The following is a 26,052-nucleotide window of genomic DNA, read 5'->3' on the forward strand; positions in this document are numbered from 1 at the left end:
TTTCTAAATAATATGTCACCATCCCATGTGATCCATTGCTCAAGTAAATAAAGGCATAAGGTGATGAGATGATAACACATCATTTGAGAACTAAATTTTTTAAAATAAAATTGAAAAACCTCGCATTTCAACCAATTCCCTTATGTATTGCGTACAAAAGGGAAAAAAACAAAAAAAATATATATATATTAACAAATGCTAATAAAGCAGATCTAATGTGGATAGGAGAGTGCTAGGCTTACAAATAAATTTTACATAAAAACTTTTACAAACTGATGTGGCACAACATGATTAGGTTTTTCAAAATTTGAACTTATCTTAATCTAATCATGCTGTATCACATCAGTTTGTAAAATTTTTTCTGTAAAATTGATTTGTAAGCCTAGCATTCCTCATGCGGATATAGTGCCACTTTGAAAACATTGTGTTGGTAAACCAAACTCATCCAATACCCCTTGTGAATAAAGTATAATTTACCCAATGAAAAGTGGAGCCCAAAAAAAAAAAAGACTGATTTTCCATCAACATGGGAAAGGAAATGTTAGACTGTAGGGGTGAAATTTAAAACTGTCTAACCGCAACAGCTAACCGCTATAACCGTTAACCGCCTAATCGCCTAACCGCTTTGAAAGCGGTTAGTAAAAACCGCTAACTGCCTAGGCGGTTGCGGTTAGTGGTTAGTGGGTTTTAGAAATCCGCTAACTGCTAACCGCTTAATCGCCTAACCGCTTTGAAAGCGGTTAGTAAAAACCGCTAACCGCCTAGGCGGTTGCGGTTAGTGGGTTTTAGAAATCCGCTAACCGCTACCCGCTAACCGCTTTTTCTTTTATATATATATATATATATATATAATAAATAACAATAAGTCATGAGTTTATGAACTTTTTTTGGTTGATTGAAATTAGCCTCAAGCTTCAAGTTTAACTATGTTGGTTTTTTTTTTGTTGCTTGTGAGTTTATGAACTTGTTTGTGTTTTATTTTATTTCTATATGTGAATTTATGAACTTGTTTGAGTTTATGTATAAGACTACAAGTGAAGTGATGATTTTGGTGTAATTTTATTTGTATATTATATGATGTGTAGATTTGTAGAAGGTGGCCAACAAGATTTTGGTATATAGCAATTTTTAATGCTAAAATGGCCAGGAAAAAAAAAAGTTTAAAATGAGCAAAAAAACAGTTTAAAGTGAGCCCAAAACCAGCCCAAACCCGGTCCAAAACTGGCCCAAAATCGGTCCAAAGAAAAAAGCCCAAAAAAAGGCCAAAACAAAAGCGGTTAGAAAAAAGCGGTTATCCCAAAGCGGTTAACCGCTACCCGGTTAGCGGAGGCGGTTAGTAAAAATTACTAACCGCCTAAGCGGTTGCGGTTAGCGGTTTTAGCCACTAACCGCTATTTCACCCAACAGTTGGAGGCCGAAAGATCAAGATCAAAGCCCTTATATGGTCAGAACTCTTAACATTGTTTATGGCTAGAAAAACATTGAAATCCACTAAAACGGTAGTGAACCACAATTCCCATCATCTCCCATGATAACCAACAGTACTCTTTTCTAATTCTCAAACTCCTTGATCATATTATAACCAAAACAAATAATAAATTCTGGTTCATGTTGGAACAGCTCCATATATATAAAGGACTTGTTAAATTAAACATGCTTAAGCATTACTAACTACTAAATTTGTGATGAGTGATCACAATTAAAAGAATGTCACAGAAAGCAACCTTTAGTCACCTGCAATCCTTCTAAATTGCTTTTATTTATTATGAGCCTCGACATCTGGTACTGGCTTTGGTGGCCTGTTCTTCTTTTGATGATATTTGGCATATGAATACCACACACCACCAGCCGTGTTGATGACCAATCCCATCACATTTAATGCATGAACTTGAACGCCACCCAGTAACACAAAACCAAGGGTCTGAGGCAAATAAATAAATAGATGGTCAAAAAAAAATTAATGAAAGCATATATAAGATGTGTGCACTTGAACACTTCATATTAATTTTCGCTTTCAAGGAAAACGCGATTTCAAATATCAAGCCAGAAAATTAGAAGGAAAATTTAACGCCTTCAAGGATTTTGTAATGGGACGGCTGTTCAAAAATTCCAAATTTTAACTCCCTATATCCAACTTCTGCATCACAAACAGAGCCTAAGGATACTCCATACATACCGTGGATCCAACCCCTTTAAGAACACCAACTATTGTTGTTGTTAGAGCAGAGTTGACTATTGTACATAAGAACATGGTGAAGTTGAGGACAATGCCCATCACCAACGAAAGAATAAGAATCACCAAAAAATATAGGGAACTACTCTGCATATAAAGACAATTCATGTTAGATATTAATTTTGTGTGAAAATACACAACATAAATTCATATGTGAACAATGTCAAAGGAAATAAAAAATGGCAAGCTAATGCTCTAATGAAAGCATTATGAAGAACCCAAATGGACCCCACCTATTTTCATTTTCTTCTTTTTCTGCATTTTTATTGCAAGCTAGGCTCTTTCAACAGGTCCAGGCAACGCATGCATATTTCTGGACCAATCAGGCAGACTATATATACAAACTATGAACATGCATTTCTTAGTAGTATTGATGCAATATACTTATCAAAAAAAAAAGTAGCATTGATGCAATATGAGCAATGACTACAAAGTTGTGATTCCTAGTAACATGGAGCGGTTGATGAGATTAAGTTATTAAACTTCAAGCTATTAGAAGGTTTTCCCAATCATAACCAATAAACTGGCTTTTTTTTTTTTTTTTTTTTAACTGCATTTATTATTAACCCAAAAAGTTCTGACGAAGCTAGAAAGGGAGTTTTTTTGTTTTTTGGGTGGGGAGGGGCAGGGGTTTCAGGGACAGTTCAATAGCCACTGCCAAATCAATTTTATCTTATCTAAAAGAATCTGCACTTCTTGTAGGCTCCTTCTCAGAACTGGTTAAATAGTGGACTTGAAAATCTATTTTGTATTTTTTTTGAAGTGGGCAGAAACTGGAAACAAATAACAATACCATCATAGGAACAAACTTGAGAATAGTCAGAGGAAAATTATCTACATAACAGTATTCTCCACTGAATGCCCCAACCTACCCAACTAAATCATCTTATTGACTGGAAAATATTCTCTGCTATAAAGTGTTGCTTATTCTCTAACATTTATATGTTAAAAGAAATTCAATTAGCTGAGATATCATCTTATGCTGAGAAACAACCACAATTACCGTAAGTGCCAGAGAAAGTTGGAAGCATGCGTCTTATGCCTCAGAAATGCACATTCCTTTTCTTTTTTTTATCCTTTGATGTTTCTAATTTTAGATATTGAACTTCAATTTCCTATGAGCTGCACACTTTATACACAGTGATTTTTCCACCCTTTTAGTAACCACTTCACAGTGATTGTGAATGCTTCAGACAAGCTTCTTCCCACAAAGCATACTACTATCTATGGCGCTTTAATCTAACAATTCATTATACACTTCTTATAAGCTTCTCCAGTCCCACTCATAATCTAATAATTCCTTATACACTTCTATAAGCTTCTCCAGTCTCTCACTTAATCCCTTCTTCACTGCCCTCCTCACCACTATCAAAAGCTTCCACTTCCCATTTCCAACATTCTCACTTCAGCAACACTTAAAAGAGCCATTATGAACTCTTCCTAGGGTATCTTCCTGGGAGAGCCAACATCTATTTTCAACAAAAGGTCCATTAGGCAAATACCTTGATTTTATAACTGTCTACATTGGTAGTATTCATTAGTCTATCTTACAGTTTACCAGACAATGCTCAAGGATTCTACCAGGCTAAAAAAGGTGAGGAATTTTTCAAACAGGTAGCAAGAGAATTAAATATTACGAAGCTCCACTAGTCTTTCACGTTATTAAGAAGTGATACCATTTGATAACATCGCAAAATGCAGCTTGCTACCATTTAAGCGTAATTCAAATTGGTCTATAGAGAATAAGAACGAAAATGGATTTTCTAAAGTTGAGTAAAGATCCAAGTCTAAATTGTGGGGAAAATGTTTCATAGATGGACAAATCAATATAATTTTACTGACCTTAATCATAAATCTTTACATGTTTTGTAATGATATGTGACTTGTACAGGCAAACTTTAAAATTTATTTACGAGCATTTATTTTTTTTGGGTGTACTCATGTATATCTAAAGAGAATATCTTCAATACAGTCATGGCATAAACTGATATACCAAATAATACCAAATATTAGAAAGAAAAAAAATTGAAGGGGTGGCTCATTGGCCACCCCCTCCCCCGCTAGGGTTGGCCGGTGGCCTAGGGGTGGCCGGCGCGGTCACCACGGATGGCCTGGGGTGGACCGCGTGGCCACCCCAGCCCATCTAGGGTGGCTCGCTGGCCACCCTAGCTCCTCTTCACTGTAGCTTTTTAATTTTGTTTTTTTTTTAAAAAAAATTAATTCATTTTTTAACTTAAATTTGGTTTAATTAGGTGTGGTTGTATTTTTTTCATAAGTGTAAGCTTGGGATGATAGGATTACACGGCAACTTCTAATTGGTAGCAGAAAACCACACTTTTCTGCCACAACCGTATAGAAGATGCTCTCATATCTAAAAAGTAAAAATGAAAGAGTAAAATGACAACTTAAATCCTGTTCTAAAACTTGAGTATAAAAATTGGAACTGATTGAAATGTAAAGGATGACGGGTGACTGAATGGGGAAAAAAAGGAAAAGGAATGAAGGGAAAATGGTGAGGCTCTAAATCCAAGATCCAACATGAACCTAGTGTATGAGACACTTTTAACATGTCCCTGTGTAAGTTATGAATTAGAAGTAATGGCCGCTAAATATAATCTCTTAAGACTACATTGTGGCATAACACAAGACCGAGTTCAAGCACCTATCGATATCCTACAATCTCCACCAAAAACAAAAATGCAGATAACATTCGAGAAGGAGCAGTCTGGCATGTATTTGATTTAACGACTATGAGAAAGGGTGCACATGAGAATTCTTCATGTAGTCTATTATTTCATGCTAAAGCTTGATTTCCAAAACAATCTAGGATTAACGCTAACATATAGAAAACTGGTTCAGATTCTGACCTTTGCAAATAATAGTGATAAAGAATTTGGAAACTCTCCTGTAGCTATGATGACAAATAACAAAAAAGGAATGGACAAAAGACTGTTATAGAGCATGATCTCAACTGATGAAAGCCCATCCTCTGCACCAGACTTCTCTACCAAAACTAAGTACATGGTCTGCATTTGAATATGAGCAATTTCATTAGTAAAGCATACGTAATTACAAGCTCTATATCAATCCTCAATTTTGAAGATAAGACATTAGGTTAAAGCATATATTCATCACTGAAAATTTGCCTAAATTTCAAGTTGACCCCTTGAAAATATTGCATGTCAAATTAGTCCATGTGGTTTCAGAAAAAGCTTTAGCTTGGTCTTTTCCCTCTACGCTATCATTTGAATAACGAAATTGGCTTACTAGTAGTACAGCAACTATTAAAAATAAACCCAAAAAAAGCCAGTTAGAAGAAAGAAAGGGAAAATAAATCCAAATACCAAACAAAAAAATAAATAAAATCTGTCACTGTCGAAGACCAAATATAATGGGAGGCAAAGAACCGTCAAAAATCTGTTGCTGTCACTGTACCTCTCATCTTCTTCTCTTCTGAAAGACATTAGAAATTTCAAAATCCCAAAACAGCCTTCCCAAATCCCTAATTCCCACTTCACATGCCCCCAATTCGTTATTGTTCCAAACCAACCCCTTGTACTTATTTGTCTTTGTACTGTCACTACTCGCTTCACTCACCCTCCACACAGCAAGGCTAAGGATTACAGTCTCAACCCCTTCGAGCGCAAGCAATCTCGCAAGGCATAAAGCAAGAAGAACGATCACTAAAGTCACAACCAAGTTGCTGAATGTTTGGCTCAATGTCTTGTTTAAGAACCGGGGGTTATTCTGCTTCAATTTATCAATCGGTGATAGAGACCAAGTGGGGGATTTGAGGCCTACAATGGCGATGAAGGGGAAGAGGGATAGTGGGACTCAGACTTGGGTCAGTCTTATGTCCCATGGTGGATCCCGAAGGGTAGAGGGATTTGCTATGGCAGGTGCAAAAAATATGGCAAAGTTTCAGAGCTCCACATATTCGAATTTGTGGTATTTTTGAAAGATGTATGTAGTTCCGAGGACTTAGCAACGGATGTCGATTTATTGATGTTGGTAATGTTGTTGTTTGATGTGCGAGAGAGGTGACACATGAGAAGCTCAGAGGAGAGGTCACCTTTTGGGATGGCAAGAAGGGCAAGCGTCGTACTGTGGGTTTGAATCTAAATCAGTCTTTTTTGTGTGTGTGTGTGTGTGTGTGTGGGGTGCCAGAGTGTGGGCGTTAATTTGACTAGACTTTTCTTTTTAACTTGATTAAAGGGCATCATAAAAAAGGGAAATATTAGCTGATTCTATCACTTGAGTTTGAAGTTGTAGGAAAAAAGACCAAAATGAAGCTTCTTGTTTATAACACAGACATTAATTTGACACACGATATCTCAAGGGACCAACTTGAAATTTTGGATGACTTTTCATGGTTGATTATATAGTTTAACCTATTCATTAATAGTTAAAAACAAAAGGTCCAACCTGGAAAAAAACAGAAGTGAGGGCCATGCTGTATCCAAAAAGGTCAAAGGAAAAATCTCCTAGAGCAGCTATGATAACTCCAGCAGCAGTCAATATCACTGAAAGAGTCACCTGAAATTTGATAAAAAGGAAACTGAATTAGAACTAAAAATTAAAAATCACCAGTCATGAAGATGCTTCCGCACGGTTTAACATAATACTTATTAGAGATTCCAAACAACAATTGCACTTATAACAAATATCAATTAATGCTTATAAATCTAACATACAAGCTCCTGTACTTGGGATCAGGACAGGCAGCACAACAGAACACTAACAAACTAGTTGAAAGCTGGGTTGGGCTAGGTCAAAAAAACTTTGAAAGTAAGTAACTTTTGGAAGACTCAAACTAGAATTATTAAACTTTTCCAAATGACAACTAGTAGGGTAAGGCACTATAGATATGTTTTTCTCATGGCAATGTAAGCGATATAATGGTACCCTAGATTGTATTGATTTAAAGTGTGAAGCTGTTGCGCGGGCATGTTTGGAATCCACATTGAGTTTGTACCATGTTGATTAGACTATATAAGTGATTCTGAAGAGCCTTATTTAGGATATGACATAGAACCATACTACTTGCATTGGTAAAAAAAAATTTACAGGATAGATACCTGCATCACAGATTTACATGCTCATTAAAAGTAATTAGACTCACTTTTTAAAACATAAGTACTTCTTTTTTTTGATAAGTAAAAACATAAGTACTTCTGTGGAGCACTATACTACATATCTCGATATTAGTAGTGTTTGAGTGTCATCTAAAGTTATGCTTATTGAAATGTAAGTACTTTTGTGGTGCACTATTCACCACATCATGAAATCTGTACTTTTGTACTGTCCACTCGAGCAGTAGATGGCAGTTACAGCTTTAAATAAGTAGTAGCATTCTTAGAAACCAATGATACAGAGAATAAATCAAAAACACCCACCTTTCAATAACATCAAATTGGGCCAATATCATAAATGTTCCATTGAGAAGACCAATTGAAAAGACTTTCATGAAGTCAGAAACAATTAAAAAAAGAAAAACTCACATGAAAAGCAATTTCACAAACATAAAATCAAACAGGCTGATCGATGCAATTGGTAATTCAAATAAGAGCAACACAGACCTGTGTTGTAGGTCTCCCCTTTCCTGAAAAGAATCCAGCGATCAGTACAGCAAGGGGTGTGAGTCTCTTTATCGCAATGTACATCGGAATATTTACTCCTTTTAGACTTGCCAATGCAAATGCCACATTAGCATTGTAAAATAGTGAAATTGGGAGAAGCTTAATAGCTGTTGACATATCTACTGCTTTGGCTTTTGTGTATCCCATTCTTCGACCAAAGTGTATAAGCAAGGTGGTCACCAATTGCTAAGATAATGAATGACAACAAACAAAATCCACTATCAATAGTCAATCAATGCAAACCTAGCGAAAGAGTGACGGTTCTATTTTTACTTTTACGAAGTCATACCTGCAAAGTGAGCAGGGTCATTGAGTTTGTATACTGCATAAGTATCGCCTTATTGATAAAAACCATCGCCATAGAAGCAATCCCATATGACAAGGCTGCAGATAAACTATATTGATACAATAGTGCCGAGTTATAACCAGCCAAACACGAATTAAGATATCTTAGTTATGGCTGAATAAAAAGTGATGAACATTTTCCTCAAATCAATAATGATAGATAGTAAAATTTTACAGCAAAATTTTTTTTATTTAACTATGTTAAACCCTAGGTAGCAAGAGATGAACTCAAGCAAAATTTGAATAAAGTACTACAGCAATGACATATCTCAAATAGGCAAGAGACCCATAATCTTTTCCTGCAATTGACTAATTATTGAAACATTACCAACACCAGACCTCCCTCCTAGGTGCCGCCCATGAGTCATCCCCAGTTTAAACTAAATAAAGTAGAATAACAACTTTTAGAATTATATGAGTGGAATGACTAACCACTATCACTATTACATTTGTAGAGATCAGAGCCATGTTGTTTATATAAAATAGGCTCCAAGGGGATGGAAAATGGGATATTCAAGCTAGTGACCTCCATGTCATGAAGCATGGCCCTCAACCAATTGAGCTACCCCTTTGACGTAATGGACATCACCCTTTGGGGTTGAGATCAGAGCCATAATGTTAAATATAATCCAGAACAAAGCATCCAGTGCTGTTTACAATTTCGGGGCACCAAGTAGAAAATAGTTTAAAGAAGTTTGAGTCAACCAAAACTAGACTTTCTTTTTTCTTTCTTTAACATGCATATGGTGTAGAGTGTCTAAAACTTACTCTCCCAGCCACAATATTCGCATAGCATCTACAAATAAATCTTTATTAATTAAATATGTTTCAAGCAATCTGTAATTTTTTTTTTTTTTTTTTTTATAAAGAGCATAGGGGGCGCAACCCAAGTATACAAGAAGTATACAAAAGAGACCCCAATTAGGACAATTCAAGCAAATAGTTAATCAAAATTACATGTACTCATGTAATACTTAATCAAATTCAATTACACAAATTTATAAGTTAATCAACAATAGTTATTATCAAAATAATCAGTAGCTGGTTGCATGTAATTTTGTGTGCAAGTGAATTTAATTAACCAGAATGATTAACTAGATGGTTGTATATAATTTTAACCATGAGCTAGGTTCCGTCATTAAGAAGATTATCCGGACTTACATAACATATGGAGTGTTTAATTTAATTATAAATTGTCGGTTAGTTGTATGATACATGCAATCGAATTTAATTCTTAACCTTTATTTGTAGGTTCCAACTTCCAAATCAAAATTGTAGATTTGAGACACTGCAAGTCAATTTATTATGGGCTCTAATCCTTGAAAATAAGTCATATTCCTCATAATGATGCTATGGCAGTTAGACATTCCATTCCATCACTTAGCGACAAAGTTATGGGCCCATTACCATAGCATTTTATCCAGGAATTGCTTGAATTGAAATTCAGTGACAGCAAACGAAGCAACCTAAGAAATGCTATAACTACAAATATGAGAACCTGAAAATTGAATTTGTTTCTGAATCACTACGATTTTCCATGGCTGGAGGACGACGGTGATGAGGCCGAGATATAGAAAACAGTCTCTCCGTCACTTCAGTGAAGTCATCCAATCAAACGAAGCTCCAATTAGACCCCAAAAAACTCACTCACTGCCAATTCGTACAGAAATCCTGCGAATCAACCACTGAAATAACCATGCAAGAATTAAGAAAATAATCAAATACGAAATGCGCAAAGATTAAACCAAAAAATTAAAAAATAACCTGAAATGGTATAATACAATTACATGCTCGAACAGTAAAGAATCGAAAGGAATAAATTCTCTTGATGATTGGATTACTGGATCGAGATTCAAGAGGGGGAAGGGAGGGTTTGTGTGAGGATAGGGAAGTGTGGAATCGCGTGGAGTAGGGCGCGGAGCGTGAGGAAAAATACAATATAGTAATTGCAAAGTGAAAGGGAAGAAGAAGAAGAAGACGAAGAAGAAAAAATAAATAAAAAAAGGAGAGGGGGGACGACGAAAGGGGAAAGCGAGAGGGCTCGCAGTCACATGGGAAGTGGAATGACGCGAAAGCCATCGCCATCGGATATGGGATGGGCGCCATACTGTTGCCGAAACCCGGAGCAAGCCAGCAAGGTTGACTATGCGTAGGACAGTGTTACACCTTCCTAACGTTACTTTATTCTAATGTGATCAATTAATTATTGCCAAAGCTATACTCTAATGTATGTGATTAATTATTTGTAACTTTATTCTAATGTGATAAGAGCCTTGGCTAGGACTATGAGCCTTGGCCTTTAGGCTTTAGCAGAAAGAAACACAGCAAAGGCACAGTAACTGCATTTTTATTCTGTCTATTTTATAATGACAATTTTAATCAATTATTGGATTAATCCTTATTTAAAAAAAAAAAAGAAAAAGAAAAAAGAAAAGAAGAAAACTACGAGTTTGCTGGATATTCTATACTCTATACTCTATATAATGCTAAAAATTGTATTTTTATATTACAATTATCTCACAATGTTGATGCGACAATCCTAACCAACACTTCATTAGTCTTTGTTTAAAAAAAGATAATACTAGAAAACATATTTTTATCCTATAACTACTTAACAATGCTGACATGATAGTCACAGTCCCCATCCTTGATTTTTTTTTTTTTATATATATATAAAAAGAAAATTTGAATAATTTAAGGGTGGATTGAGACTGCAACATGAGTATTGTGTGATAATTATGAGATAAAACTATGGTATATAGGATTACTCAAAAAACTACAATGGCTAGTTAGGACTGACATACTAGCATTATAAGATAATTGTAAGATAAAAATATAACATATAACATTCATCTTTTATATTTGTCGTAGAAATGGAAGGGAAACTTAAGTCACTTTTTCTTTTTTTATTAAAAATACGAAGGGGACATCCAAGTACACAAGAGAAACATGACCATAAAAATAAAGATAAGAAAATAAAAAAGAGAAGAAAGAAAAAAACGTGAAAACTAGAAATATGAAAATACACATGGGCCATCCATTGGTAAAGGGTATTGAAGAAAGAAGTCTTTAATTCCATCATTGTCCTCTCATTGTTTTCAAAGCTTTCGATCATTTCTCTCTCTAGATACATACATCAAGCAAATCTTTAGACAACTTCACTTTGAGGACTACCAAATTGCACTCTCTAATAAGCGAAGAGATCTATCACTCAATAGGGCATAATCCACGTTAAACCAAAGAAAACAAAGATAGAGTTCTATAGGACACTAACTATCTCGCAATGAAGTAAAAAGTGGTCAACGGTTTCTCCACTCTTCTTGCCCATACAACACCAATCTACCAAAATATTCTGCTTTTTTTTCAAGTTGTCCAAAGTGAAGATCTTATTTAAAGCAATCAATCAAGCAAAGAAAACAACCTTCGAGCAAGCAATGCTAAAAAAATCCGAGAATGCTACTTTAATAAAACGTTCCTCACACGGCCACACCACACATCATTCCAGAAGCTAATATTTGAACCGTCACCCATCAAATCTTGTATATTTCAAAAACTCCTCCTAACCCCTTCTACTAAATTTCTAGAAGGTCAAATTCGTGTGATCCATTAACTTCATTAGAGCACCACCCACCCTCATTAGGGCACCACTCACCCACTGTCTACCATACTTAAAAATCCCCCACCACTTTCCACATAGCCTATCTCTCATAAGTGCAGCACCATAATTATCTCCTTAGAAGAGCCCTATTGAAGCTATGATTGTGCTTATTTATATTACATTTGTTAAATTTGGAGGAGAAGATCAATTTAATAATTATCCAAATCCCATTGATTGGAATAGGGTTTGCTGATGTTCTCTACTGTGATATTAAGTGGTATTTGCGAAGAACCAAAAAAAAAAAAAAAAAAAAAAATCCTTCTACGTTGTATTGATCATTTAGTTTTAATGTCAATATTTAACATGTTTTCTAGAGGATTAAAGTAGAGCTTAACACGTTTGTATTTCTTTTTTTTTTAGCTTAGTTTGTTCTCGGATTATAAATATTAATGTCTAATTATATCAATTATCATTGTTCTGACTTCAATTTCAATTTATTTCTTTCTCAGTGATCCATCGGTTGATAATAGTATTATTCTAATTGAATAATATTAAAAATTACATTTTTATCTCATAATTATTCTATAATAATGTTAATGCCCTTTCATAACTCCTAGGAGCTTAATCAAACTTTCAGATGTGTCTCAACCAACTCTAGAATTTTTTTTTTCTTTTTTTAACAATGAGTAATCCAAGGGTTAGTTAAAACTGCCACATAAATATTGTAAGATAGTTATGAAATAAAAATATGGCTTCTAACGATACTCATTCTAATTCGTAAACGTTAAAACCATAGCATGTAAATAAGATTAAATATATCTATAGTTTTAGATAGTATGGATATTAGTGTCAATGTGTTGTTTATGCAACTACTTAACAGGTTATTCCTATCATCATCACCAAAGGGAAGTACATTCAACTATTGAAATACAGTCACTTAAGAGGAGATAAAAGTTACAAAAAAGAACATGTTAGTTAGAACAAAGCTCTTTCAAATTTATCAAAGTTGAACTGGATATTTCTCAAAAGTAAAGTGAGCCTCGAAAAGAAAACAATAAATTCCAAATTGGAAGTACTTAACGACAGCTGGGCTGCAAGCCTGCCAGTCCTGGGCCTCCTGGCACAATTCAGCTATCTGGTCTAAGCCAAGAATGGTATTATTTAATCATTCATCATCCATCTTAGATCAAGTCCAAAATGTCTATAAGATGAAAAGAAAGTTTGTATGATATAAAGAAAGCTTCCCAACATGTCAGCATGTTTACAACACAACATGGTTAGTACAAGCAAGCATTAAGATTTCTCAGAATCAAAATTCTAGATGGCACACTAGACTGGTACATGCCAGCATCAACATTTCTCAAAATGAAGAAATCTAAATGGCACCATAGATTGACCAAGTTTGTTGCTCCATACCAAATCGCCATTTGAACTTGGCCTGCTGGTAAAGGAGAGTGATCGACGAAAAAGTCATCGGCTCCCCTTTTCTTCCAATCTTTGATGATTAATAATTGCATGGGTTTTACCTCGCTGCAGCTCTCGCACTCATGGATGAGTGATACGTGGTGCTTCTTTGTTTCCTGTAAGAAGAATAAACATCATCATATTGACTTGATTCATTTGGGTTAGCTGTGGCCCCAAGTCCCAGCCTTCCTGATCCTGTTTTCCGATCTACACTTCCATCAGCATAAGCTCCTGTCTCTGGGTCCACCTGCAGGTTTGGGGGAGGAGGGATGCACGCTCCACCCTTTCGTACTGGAGGTTCTCTCTCATATTCATCATCTTCATCCCTTGAATCGGAAGTAATGGGTCCTTCAGAAGGGTTCACCTCTCCAATATCTTTGAAGAATTTTGACACACTCTCAAGAACTTCAGATTGAGGTACATTAGATGGAGGTATTACAGTAGGTATGTCTAAAGGGCTCATGGGAGAGTAGGGCACCCCGCTACCAATCTGCATCTTTCTGACCATTCCAGGAATGAGACCGGGTGGAAACAATGGATATGGTGGCAATTTTTCACCGCTAGTAGCAGTCGGACCCGGCAATAAATGGGGTGCAGGTTGTTGGTTCCCTGGTTGAACAGAAGATTGTATTATGGGCATGGATCCCACAAAAGCACCCCCAGGGACTGAATTTGGGAGAAATTGCTGGGTTAGCACAGATGGTGGCATGGCTTGGGCAGAGGCCGCATGTTTATCAGGATGGTCTTGATCTGGTAAAATCCTGTCAGGTTGCCATTGTTGGATATTGAGGTTTGACGTTTGCTGTGGAAATCCTGCATGAAATAAAAAATTAAGTGCTATATTTCTAGCAAATACACAACAACATCTAGGCCAATGTGTTAAACCAAACACAACCCAATTCCCCCTGCCCTAACTGAAACATACAAAGGGTTTTGGCATGTCCTATTGCAACCACCAAATTGTCTCCTCAATCCCAGCCTTATAACATGGCAATAAAGGGTACCAGCTTTGGCATGCTTTGGACAATGTGAGAACTGCAAGCAAGAGAGAGAGAGAGAGGCCTAGCTTACCAGCAGCTGGATCTGCTGAACCACTGGTGGCTGGAGGCCCCGGAAAGGAATTAGCTGGTGCTCCACCAATCATCTCACCCTTAAGAACATCAATAGCACTCGGATCATAAATATCTTTGGAAGCCCACAACTCTAAAATTTTCTGTAACCTTGTCTGATTTTCCTCCTTATTTTGAGGGTTGTGATAAATCCTCCCCAGCATGGAACCTAAAACAGGTTTGAATGCAAGGGCTTCATTATCAAAGTCAGGGCTTGTCCTCCGTTGCAAGCTGTAAATTTTGTACAGCAGAGGTCAATAAGAACCAAAGAAATTAGCATCAGGAAATTTAATATATGTAAACCACAAAACAAAATGCAACTAAGCAAAAAAGTGAAAAACTTACGAAGTAACATAATAGTCCAACACATTGCATATTAAGGATTATGTTTGTTAGTGTACTTCGGTAAGTATTTTGTGTTTTTGGTTTGAAAAAGCGTTTTCTTTTTTATAAAATTAATTCAATCTTATTAAAAAACACAAAAGGGCGCAACCCAATTACACATGAAGTATACAAGAGATGGCCCCAATTAGGAAGAAGAAAAAAAACACAAATCCAAAAATTTAAAAAAAAATAATAATAATTAGAAAAAGGAGAACTGTTTGCAGCAGCCAATCCACCTATATAAAGTTTTGAACAAAATAGCTTTTAACTCTATCAATGTTCTCTCACAATCTTCAAAATTTCGCGCATTTCATTTTCTCTAAATACACCAAGCAAAGAGGAACCATTATCCAGACTTCTATATTATGGCGGCTACTATACTGGCATTTCCAACTAACCAACAACTCCACTACCAGTTAGGGCATGACCCATTCAATCCTTAAAAGACAAAAAACCAAAACCCACAAATCTCTAGCTACTTCACGGTGGAGCAAAAGATGATCGATGGATTCTACATTCTGTCAGTCAAATACGGTCTATATATATCATTATATATTTAGCCATAATTAGTCTTTCTAGTTATGGCATGTTCTTGTATTATAGCTATAGTATATTGTAATTAATAGGTAGATTTTAGTTACCTTATTTATTTCCCTAGATTGCTGTAATCGCTGAGATACAGCCTGTAAATACCTAGACAATTTCTATATAATACGGGGAACCCTCACATTGAGGGGGATTCAATACAATTGACATGGTATCAGAGCCATCATCTAAATTAGGGTTGTTCTAGGTTTTCAGTTACCTGTTTGTTTTTTTTTTTTTTTGTGGCGGTCGATAACTTCGATCATTCTGGTGGGTTCTAAACTGCTATTTGGCAGTTTTTGTTGAGGGTCGAGGCAGTCTACATTGATTAGTGGCTGTCGGGAGAGCCTTTGGAGGTTGTGGAGAATCCTTGGTGGCTGTCGGCGATCTGGGTTGTCGGAGATTTGGTGCTGTCGGCAGGTTCAGGTGTGGCGGATTCTATTTTGGTGTGGTGTGGAGCGTTTCCGGCGATTTGTGGTGGTTGTCGGCAGACTTGGGCTTTCGGCGATCTCCTTGGTGGCTGTCGGCGATCTAGGCTGTCGATCGTTTTTGGGCTGTCGGCGATTCTGGTGTATTTGGGGCTGACGGCGGCGTGGTCGTGAAGGATTTGGGGCTGTCTGCGATTCTGGAGGAGTAGGGGCTGACGGCGGCGTGGTCGTTTTGGGCTGTCGGCGATTCTGGAGGATTTGGGCTGATGGCAGCGTGGTCGCATGATCGTTTTGGTTGCTGTTTCTGTTTGGTGAAGACGTGAGGTGTTATTTGGGTGCTGTTTGGTTGCTGTTTGGGTGCTGTTTGGTGGGCTTGGGCTTGATTGGTAGCTGTGGGCTCATATTTTTAGTTGCTGGTAACTTTGGGTTTGCTGGGCTTGGGCTTAGTTGCTGTTTGGGGTTGCTGATTGGTGTTTGACTTGTGTGGACTTGGGCTTGCTGTCCAACAGATCTGGTGGGCCTATTACTCCTTTATCAGGTGTTTTAATTTCTAATTTTCTTATTTCATCATGTCTTCTAGCGAGGCTTTTGGGGTTCGTTTTACTGGAAAAAATTATTCTGCTTGGGAATTTCAGTTTCAATTATTTGTTATGGGAAAAGAGTTGTGGGGCCATATTGACGGTAGTGATCCAGCTCCTACGGAAACTAAGGAGTTGGCTAAGTGGAAGGTCAAGGATGCACGTGTGATGTCTTGGATCTTAGGGTCTGTTGATCCTCTTATTGTGCTCAATCTGAGGCCCTATAAGACTGCGAAGACTATGTGGGAGTATTTGTTGAAAGTTTATCATCAGGACAATACCGCACGCCGTTTTCAGCTGGAATATGAGATTGCTAGTTACACTCAAGGCAATCTCTCCATTCCGGAGTATTTTTCTGGTTTTCAAAATTTGTGGGGAGAATTTTCTGATATGGTTTATGCGAAGGTACCTGCTGCATCTCTCTCTGCTGTTCAGGCAGTTCATGAGCAAAGCAAGAGAGATCAATTCCTGATGAAATTGCGCCCTGAATTTGAGGTTATTCGCTCAAATTTAATGAATCGGGATCCTTCTCCATCTTTGGATGTTTGTTTTGGAGAGTTACTTCGCGAGGAGCAGCGTCTTCTCACACAGGCTACGTTCCAGCAAGATTCCAACCCGAATCCAGTAGCCTATGCAGCCCATGGGAAAGGGAAGGGTAAGGATATGCGCAAGGTCCAGTGTTTCAGCTGCAAGAAGTATGGTCATATTGCTGCCAACTGTGCAAAGAAATCTTGCAACTACTGTAAGAAACAGGGCCACTTTATCAAAGAATGTCCCATTCGACCTCAGAATCGTCAAGCTACTGCCTATCAGGCTGCAGTGAACACCTCTTCTGCTCCAGTGATGTCCTCAGCTTCTTCTGCGGCCGGATCAGCTATTCTTACTCCTGAAATGGTCCAGCAGATGATTATGTCAGCCTTTTCAGGCTTAGGGCTCCAAGGTAATGGTACTATTTCTTCTAAGTCTTGGCTTATTGATTCTGCTGCATCCAATCATATGACCAGATCGTCCGATACTCTTTGCAATGTTCGTCCATATCATGGTTCATACCATATTCAAGTAGCTAATGGGAGTCATTTAGCTATTACTGAAGTAGGAGATATCAATCCTTCATTCAGAGATATTTATGTATCTCCTGGACTTTCTAGTAGTCTTATTTCAGTTGGCCAGTTAGTTGAAAAAAACTGTGATGTCCATTTCTCTCGTGATGGGTGTCTTGTGCAGGATCAGGTGTCGGGGAAGATACTCGCGAAGGGGCCTAAAGTTGGCAGACTATTTCCACTGCACTTTTCAATTCCTAGTTGTTTATCTTTGGCTTGTATGACAGTTAACATTCCGAACGAAGTATGGCACAAACGTTTGGGTCATCCAAACTCTGTTATTCTGTCTCATATGTTAAATTCTGGTTTGTTAGGCAATAAAGAACGTGTTTCTAAAAATTTGTCATTTGACTGTTTTGTATGCAAGCTTGGTAAGAGTAAAACTCTTTCGTTTTCTTCTCATGGTAGTCGTGCTGCAAAATGCTTTGATATTGTGCATAGTGATGTATGGGGCATTTCTCCTATAATTTCTCATGCTCGATATAAATATTTTGTGACATTCATAGATGATTTCAGTCGGTATACTTGGGTCTATTTTCTACGGGCCAAATCTGAGGTCCTGTCTGTTTTTCAGACCTTTGTAGCGTATATTGAGAACCAATTTTCTACAAGTATTAAGATTTTGAGGTCTGATTCTGGTGGAGAATACATGTTTCGCGAGTTTCATGATTTCTTACAGCACAAAGGAATTGTCTCTCAACGCTCTTGTCCTTATACTCCGCAACAAAATGGGGTGGCGGAACGAAAGAACCGACATCTCTTGGACGTTGTTCGCACCTTATTGCTTGAGTCATCTGTTCCTTCTAAATTCTGGGTTGAGGCATTATCTACCGCAGTTTACTTAATTAATAGACTGCCCTCTCAGGTCTTGAATTTTGATTCTCCTTATTATCGATTGCATCATCAGCATCCTAGCTATCTTGATTTGCATACTTTTGGATGTGTTTGCTTTGTTCATTTACCTCCTCATGAACGTCACAAACTTTCTGCTCAGTTTGTTAAATGTGCCTTTATGGGTTATAGTATTTCTCACAAAGGTTACGTTTGCTATGATCCTTGTTCTAACAAAATTCGTATATCTCGTAATGTTGTTTTCTTTGAGAATCAATGTTTCTTTTCTACACATGTTGAATCATTGCCTGAGATTAGTATTCTACCTTGTTTTGATGACTTGCCTCTTTTGCCTGAGCGGTTCAAACCTGGAATTGTGTATACTCGACGTCTACCAACTTTGCCCCTTACCGAGACTGACCCTTCATCTGAAACTGTTCCGCCAACTCCTCCGATTGACCCGCCATCTGAGACAGTTCATGAGTCTGGTCCTCGACGCTCTACTAGGGTATCACGTCCTCCTGATAGGTATGGTTTTTCCCACACTTCTTATAATGCTACTTTATCTTCTATTTTCATCCCTACATGTTTTTCCGAGGCTGTAAAATATGAATGTTGGCGGAAAGCGATGGATGAGGAACTTCGGGCTCTCCATGACAATCATACATGGGATGTGGTTCCTTGCCCCTCTCATGTTAAAGCCATTGGTTGTAAATGGGTTTACTCCATTAAGCTTCGCTTTGACGGGACTTTGGATCGGTATAAGGCCCGATTAGTTGCTCTTGGGAATAGGCAAGAATATGGGGTGGACTACAAGGAGACATTTGCTCCGGTCGCAAAGATGACCACAGTGCGTACAATTATTTCTATTGCCGCCTCCCAAGGCTGGCCACTTCACCAGATGGATGTCAAAAATGCTTTTCTTCATGGTGATCTCAAAGAGGATATTTACATGACTCCTCCTCCGGGTTTGTTTTCTTCTCCATCTGCCGCTGTGTGTAAGTTAAAGCGGTCTCTCTATGGCTTAAAACAGGCTCCCCGGGCATGGTTTGAAAAATTCAGGTCTACTCTGCTTCGCTTGTCCTTTGTCCAAAGCCAATATGATTCTTCTTTGTTCCTTTGCAAGACTCCGACTGGTCTCGTTCTTTTACTTGTGTATGTGGATGATATTGTCATTACGGGCACCGACTCTAGTTTGATTGCACATCTCAAGCGGAATCTTCAAGACTCTTTTCATATGAAAGACCTTGGTCCTCTTACGTATTTTTTGGGGTTGGAGGTGCACACTGATTCTTTTGGTATATTCTTGAATCAACACAAATATACCCAGGACTTGATTAGTCTAGCTGGTCTTCAAGATTCTTCTTCGGTGGATACTCCTATGGAGGTTAATGTGAAATATCGAAGTGAGGAGGGTGATCTTCTCTCTGATCCTACTGTGTTCCGACAGTTGGTAGGCAGCTTGAATTATTTGACTATTACTCGGCCTGATATTTCCTTCGCTGTCCAGCAGGTTAGCCAGTTTATGCAAACTCCACGCCATCTTCATTTAGCTGCTGTTCGACGTATCATTCGATATCTTCGAGGGTCCCCTGGCCGTGGGTTGTTCTTTCCAACCGGCTCTCCTCTTCGCCTTGTTGCTTATAGTGATGCGGATTGGGCAGGATGTCCTGACACTCGGCGGTCTGTCACGGGTTGGTGCATGTTTCTTGGTGATTCTTTGATTTCTTGGAAGAGTAAGAAGCAAGCTCGCGTTTCTAAATCATCTACTGAATCCGAATACCGGGCAATGTCTGCTGCTTGTTCTGAGATTGTCTGGCTTCGTGGGCTTCTGGCTGAGCTTGGTTCTTCTCAAACTGATTCTACTCCTCTTTATGCTGATAATACTAGTGCCATTCAAATAGCTGCTAATCCTGTTTACCATGAACGTACGAAGCATATTGAGGTAGACTGTCATTCTATTCGGGAAGCCTTGGACACTCGTGTTATCTCTCTTCCTCATGTTTCCACTGATCTCCAGATAGCTGATGTCTTCACGAAGGCTATGACACGACAGTGTCATCAGTTCCTTGTGGGCAAATTGATGCTTCTTGATCGACCAGCATCAATTTGAGGGGGGATGTCAGTCAGATACGGTCTATATATATCATTATATATTTAGCCATAATTAGTCTTTCTAGTTATGGCATGTTCTTGTATTATAGCTATAGTATATTGTAATTAATAGGTAGATTTTAGTTACCTTATTTATTTCCCTAGATTGCTGTAATCGCTAAGATACAGCCTGTAAATACCTAGACAATTTCTATATAATACGAGGAACCCTCACATTGAGGGGGATTCAATACAATTGACACATTCTTCTTGCACAAACAGCACCAATCCATCACTATGACTTGCAACTTTATAAGGTTATTCAAAGTCAAAATCTTCCCCAAGGATACTGTCCAAACAAAGAATACCACTCTCAAGAGGGGTCTTGTTTCTCTAAATACTCTTCCAAGGAAAAGAAAAGACAGCATGAGGGCTATGCGCATGATAAAATGATCAGATCTTGAACGTCTGTCTTTTGGAAGGGATCCAACATTTGCTATCCTCACCACCTCGACTCACCTTGATAGTATACAAAAGATTAAAGAACAAAATACGCATCTCCACTGAGGCCTCCTTATACCGAGCAATACTAAGCAGCACCAAGAAAGCTGCCTTCAAGGTCTGGTCTCCCACCTCAAATCTTACAAATCTTGAAAAATCCCCCCACCCCCTGTTATTGTTTTTCCACACCCCTACCTCATAGGACCTAAAAATCAATTTGAAAAACCACCCTCCCCACATGTTGTCATATTTAACCTCCACAACTGATCTCCACAAAACCTCTCTCTCTATGGCGTAGCACCATAACCATTTTCCCAAGAGAGCTCGATTACACAAAAGTAAGTTTCTAACCCCCAAGCCACCTGAGGAAAACAAAGTACAATTTTTTTATCAACTAACTAAATGGAATTTAAACTCATCGCTGACTCCGCCCCACAAGAAATCAAGCTAAGATTCTCAAGACGGATAGCAACTCCAATGGGGATAGGGAAACGGGACAAAAAATATGTAGAGCTAGCTGGTGGGATCTACATTTGAGAAAATGTTGTCTATGGATTACATCTGCTTATGTTGACTTCTTACTTAAAAAAAGCAGGCACAGTATTGACTTCTTACTTTTTTAAAAAAATGGAGTGGTCATGTGGGGGCGGCCATGGGGTGTAAGATGTGCCTAGCCGCTTGTGAACTCAACTCGGCTCAGCTCGGTTAAACTCGATTAAGTCTAAGTTCGAAAAATAAATGAACCGCTCGTGAACACAATAATATGCTCGAATATTAAACAAGACATACTTGTATAAACTCGGCTCGGCTCGGCTCAGATAAGCTTGTATAAACTCGTATAACATCATTTTTACAAATATTTTAGTATTATTTTAATTTTGTAATAAGAACATCTTAAGTAAAAGGGAATTCTCTTCCTAATATAATAGATATAACTTGAATTATTGTTGTTGTAAGTTTAGTGTTAGAAATTTATGTGTACATGAGTGTGTTTGTGAGTATGTATGGATATATGTGTGTGCCCGTGCGAGTGTGTTTGTGTATGTGCATAACGAATTTATATACATACATATAAACTTGAGATTAGATTATCTAAGATTCAAGTTACTTTATTTAATTAACTCAAATGATAAAATTTTAATGGTATTTAATTAACTAAAGATTAATATGGATTTATGAAAAGATAAACAATCATGATATTTACTTTATATAATAAATGTATAAGTCAATTGAACAACTTGTAATAAGTTCGAGCTCAACTCGTATTCGAAATAAAATTAGATGAGCCAAGTTCAAACAAAATATATAGCTCAGTGATAAACTTGAGCTCAACTAAATAAACTTGAGTTCAACTCATGTTCGAAATAAAATAAATGAGCCAAGCTTGAACATTCAATACTCGACTCGACTCGGCTCAAATACAACCCTCCGTGCAACCATCCCACTCCTCCACTAAGGGTGGTCATACGGCCACTCTATTTTTTAAAAAAAATAATTAGCTATCTCCTACCCCTGCAAAAGTTAAGCACTTGTTTTGTCAAAATATTCCTAACATGAAATTTTTTTTATAAAAAGTGTTTTATGCTTTGAAAAGTGTTTTGTATTTTGAATTGTTTGTTAATGTATTTGAGAAGAGTGGGAAATTCAAACTGAAAATAGAAAACAAGAAGAGAGTAGGTTAGCAAACATAGCCAAGAATTCTTTCTTTAAATAATGAAGAAATCTCTAGGACTTGTATCACAAACCACAAGAACTTTTACCCCAGGAGAGATTTAAATACCGGTAAATATTCAATGGGCTATAATAAGCTAAAAATTTAGAAACCAAACAAGAGATACAAGAACCTTGTATATAAGTTTTTGATTATTGGTACAAAGTGAAAAGAGGTTATATATGACAATATTTTCAAACGAATTGGCAGTCCTAAGGACATTAAACAAGTAACTCACCTAACAGAAAAAGTCCATTCCTCCACGCAATCATGTTTAGGATTGTGAACAATCCATAAACCCCAACCCCCAAAAAACATACACACACAACTTCTGACATTGATTAACCTGCAAAGAGCAATATATTCATCCCAACTTTTTCTTATCTTTTGAGCAATATTAAAACTGCAAGGACCCCTCCTAACATATGATTAAATAACCAACCACTTTTTTTTTTTTTGATAACGTAGGAGAACTTTACTCAGATTAATTGCACATCGCAAACGAATACTGTACAACAATCCTCACCGTTAATCAAACTCCTACGAGTAACTAACCCCACCCACTAGAACCAGTTACCAGGTAACCCAAGAGCTTTCACCATTAAATAACCAACCACATTTCACCATTAAAATTTAAACAAGATGAGATGGAAGAAGCTGTGCACTTTTTTGGAGGTGGAACCACAAGTTCAAAATAATTTGGTAGTTAAACTACATTAATTTTGAGGGAGCCTTTTCACTCTTCTTTTGGTTTTTTGGAGGGTTATTGAGGCGTCTAGAGTTCTTTCAGCACCCAATGATTTCCTGCCACAGGCAATCTCAAATCCCACATAAACCCAGTTTTTTGGGAACTACCAGAATATCTCCCTAGGGGTGGCCACCCAAAATTGGCAGCAATAGGATTCAAACTCAGGACGCTTTGGAAGCTAGAAATCCAAGCTTCAGCCACTTTGATGAAACTCCTTAGCTTTAGCTAAAAAGAGCTTCTGACATTAAGATATTGTGGTTTCTAGGAAGATATTTACAGAATCTGAAAGCCACCTTCATGGAAGACAATTGAGTTGATGGACAACGGGAACAAATAAACATAAACTTCCTAGTTCTAGAAACTAAGGTCCAAAGACTTTGTTATTCATTTTTAGAACAAGCAATGAAAAAAAGTAAAGTTCACTGAGTGAAAGACAAGAAAAGAATAGGGGGCGAAAAAAAAAAAAGAACATTTGAGTAAAGTTTTGTGTGTGCATCTGTCATTCAAATTATAAATTCCTGCCCGTGTTAACTGCATTGGTCACACCCAAAATACCCACAAACAGTAAAACATAAAAACAAAATAATAAACTCAGTGAGAAAGAGATCTTGCACATAGAGTGACAATAAGGAAAAAACAAAGTGACAGGATAAAACTGCATGAGTAGTAGTCACAAAACTTTCAGACAACATGATTTGTACAGATATATAATGGTACCTGTCAAAAAGAATATCATTGGCAAGATATATTATATGCAGTTGCCTCTCAGAATCATCTAAGACAAAAATCCTCTCTCTCAGTGCCTCAGCCAGAGCCGGCGCAAAAGGAGATCTCTGCATGAACCAATTTTTGGCACCCTTAATCGACTCTTTCGTACCATTAAGACTATTAAGCACATTATTGAGCTCCATTGCAACATCAGATGGAAGTGGTCCAGAAAGACCTCTAAAAGACTTGGATGCCTGGTCATAATCCGGTCGACCGTGAATCCCAAAAGGCTGAGGATGCATTTGCTGCTGGTCGTAGAATGGCGCAAAAGGAGGTTGGTGCATTTGAGGAGCACCCATCATTGAAGCTGAAACCCCAGCAGCTGCAGCTGCGGCATTAATTGGAGGAGCATTTAAAGGAGATGGATTCATCATAGGATTAGGGGGATGCATCATAGGTATAGAAGACGATGGAAAAAGAGAATTGAAAGGGCCACCTGGAGGATGTGTAGCTAACCAAAGCCGGTAACGGTAGTAACCATGCCCATCCCCACCAAAGAGAAAACCATAGTCTGGATTATCTTGCTGCTTTTCACGAATCATAGCTTCAAATTCAGGGCCATTCTTTGCAGCATACTCAACAAGTTTGTCAATGCGCTTGTGGAGCTCAGGATCAGAAGGGGGAGCAGCTGGGGGTGGAGGTGCATCATACGTACCATGAAAAGGTGGAGGAACAAGGGGAGGGGGTAAATGTGGAGGGAAAGCTGCCGGTGGCTGCTGTTGCTGCTGAAGATGAAGAAGGTGAGGATGGGGTGGAGGATGCGGATGGAGCTGTTGTGGCTGCTGTTGCAGGTGGGGGTGATAAGGGAATTGTTGGAGAGAAGGATGTGGGGGCATGAAAGGAGGACCGTGCACCGACGGCGGAAATTGTTGATGCTGAGGAGGAAACCCAAACTGCTGCTGCTGCTGTATGTTAGGGGGTTGCCGCTGCTGTTGGGCATATGCCATAGCAGAAGCTGATGCATAATCATGAGGCTGTCGATCCATCACCCTTTCCAAGAACAAGCAGGAGAAAAACTCAGCAGCCCTTGTGAAGATCACCAACTTTACCTTCACTAAACACACAAACAAACCAAGAGAACTTCAAAAAACATCTAGCAAAGAGCTATGTGCATTGTCTTGAAGGAAAAACCCAGAAAATGCTACAACATTCTCTCATTGAAACAAATGGCCAATTTTTTGATAGTTTTCTATGTGAAGCTAACTTGAGAATTCGTAACTCCATTACTGCATCAAAAACCCATTTTATATATCCATTTTATATATCTATAATTCATCTCCAAACCCCCATTAGCCATTAGGTCAAGTTTTGAACCCCTAAATACTTTCAACACGCAGAGAGTATGTGATTAGGTGTGGAGTCCCAACAAACAAAACGCACAGACAGAAACAGCTTAGAATTGCGAAATTTTTTGTACCTAGCAAATCAAGAAAACCAAGTTCTAAGCTTTTAATTCTCAGCAGCCACATACATACCTTTGGGGCTTTATCAATCGTTCGAGCTTTCTACTCTGTTGCTCCGTCTGGTAGATTTTGGGGGTTTTAGGGCTTCGTTTGAAATAACCAGAAACTGGAATTGTACTATACTTAACTAAACTTTACAAATTTATTGAAAGACCCACAATTATTTTATTATTCACCTCAGACCCATAAATAAAATATTAAGGCATTGTTTGGTCTGCTAAATCCTTTTTTAGCCCATGCGTCATGCTAACTATTATATCAAAATTTAATAATAATTTCTTATAAATTTTAAATTACATTAATTCAGAAACACAAAAAATATGTTTTAGCATTACTGCCTAAGAGCTTATTTGGGATTGTGTTTGAGAAATAGAGCTTTTAAGTCAAAAGTAGTTTTTGGGCAAAAGTTTTAATTTTAAGCTTTCGCCAAAAGTACTTTTTGGCTATTTTTAAGTTTTTTTTACCCTTAAAAG

At 37.7% G+C, this 26,052-nt stretch overlaps 3 protein-coding genes across 7 annotated transcripts; 1 reads left to right on the forward strand and 2 right to left on the reverse strand.

The window, feature by feature from the left end:
- Positions 1-1,609: 1,609 nt before the first annotated feature.
- LOC132189845 (UDP-galactose/UDP-glucose transporter 7) lies at positions 1,610-10,350 on the reverse strand. Of its 3 annotated transcripts, none has more exons than XM_059604659.1 (8): positions 10,005-10,350; positions 9,716-9,902; positions 8,162-8,267; positions 7,813-8,058; positions 6,659-6,769; positions 5,101-5,259; positions 2,177-2,320; positions 1,610-1,921 (listed from the first exon to the last, which is right to left on the reverse strand). In XM_059604659.1, exons 2-8 carry the CDS (start codon positions 9,754-9,756, stop codon positions 1,757-1,759), a joined length of 972 nt encoding a protein of 323 aa, XP_059460642.1. In that variant the 5' UTR covers positions 9,757-9,902; positions 10,005-10,350; the 3' UTR covers positions 1,610-1,756. The 3 variants fall into 3 exon arrangements, with proteins under 3 accessions (XP_059460642.1, XP_059460641.1, XP_059460639.1); XM_059604658.1 differs by having other exon boundaries at positions 9,716-9,888; positions 9,982-10,350; XM_059604656.1 differs by having other exon boundaries at positions 9,982-10,350.
- Positions 10,351-12,951: 2,601 nt separating this feature from the next.
- On the reverse strand, positions 12,952-25,679 carry LOC132190156 (uncharacterized). Of its 3 annotated transcripts, none has more exons than XM_059605060.1 (5): positions 25,592-25,679; positions 24,553-25,170; positions 24,066-24,438; positions 14,351-14,619; positions 12,952-14,092 (listed from the first exon to the last, which is right to left on the reverse strand). In XM_059605060.1, the coding sequence occupies exons 2-5, from the start codon at positions 25,100-25,102 to the stop codon at positions 13,338-13,340; spliced, it is 1,947 nt and encodes a 648-aa protein (XP_059461043.1). In that variant the 5' UTR covers positions 25,103-25,170; positions 25,592-25,679; the 3' UTR covers positions 12,952-13,337. The 3 variants fall into 3 exon arrangements, with proteins under 3 accessions (XP_059461043.1, XP_059461042.1, XP_059461041.1); XM_059605059.1 differs by having other exon boundaries at positions 24,066-24,444; XM_059605058.1 differs by having other exon boundaries at positions 24,066-25,170.
- Positions 19,130-20,503, forward strand: LOC132190647 (uncharacterized mitochondrial protein AtMg00810-like). Its single transcript, XM_059605686.1, has 2 exons — positions 19,130-20,239; positions 20,315-20,503. The coding sequence occupies exons 1-2, from the start codon at positions 19,136-19,138 to the stop codon at positions 20,405-20,407; spliced, it is 1,197 nt and encodes a 398-aa protein (XP_059461669.1). The 5' UTR covers positions 19,130-19,135; the 3' UTR covers positions 20,408-20,503.
- Positions 25,680-26,052: the final 373 nt, after the last annotated feature.

The sequence above is a fragment of the Corylus avellana genome, chromosome ca8 (assembly GCF_901000735.1).
Source record: "Corylus avellana chromosome ca8, CavTom2PMs-1.0".
NCBI lineage: Eukaryota > Viridiplantae > Streptophyta > Magnoliopsida > Fagales > Betulaceae > Corylus > Corylus avellana.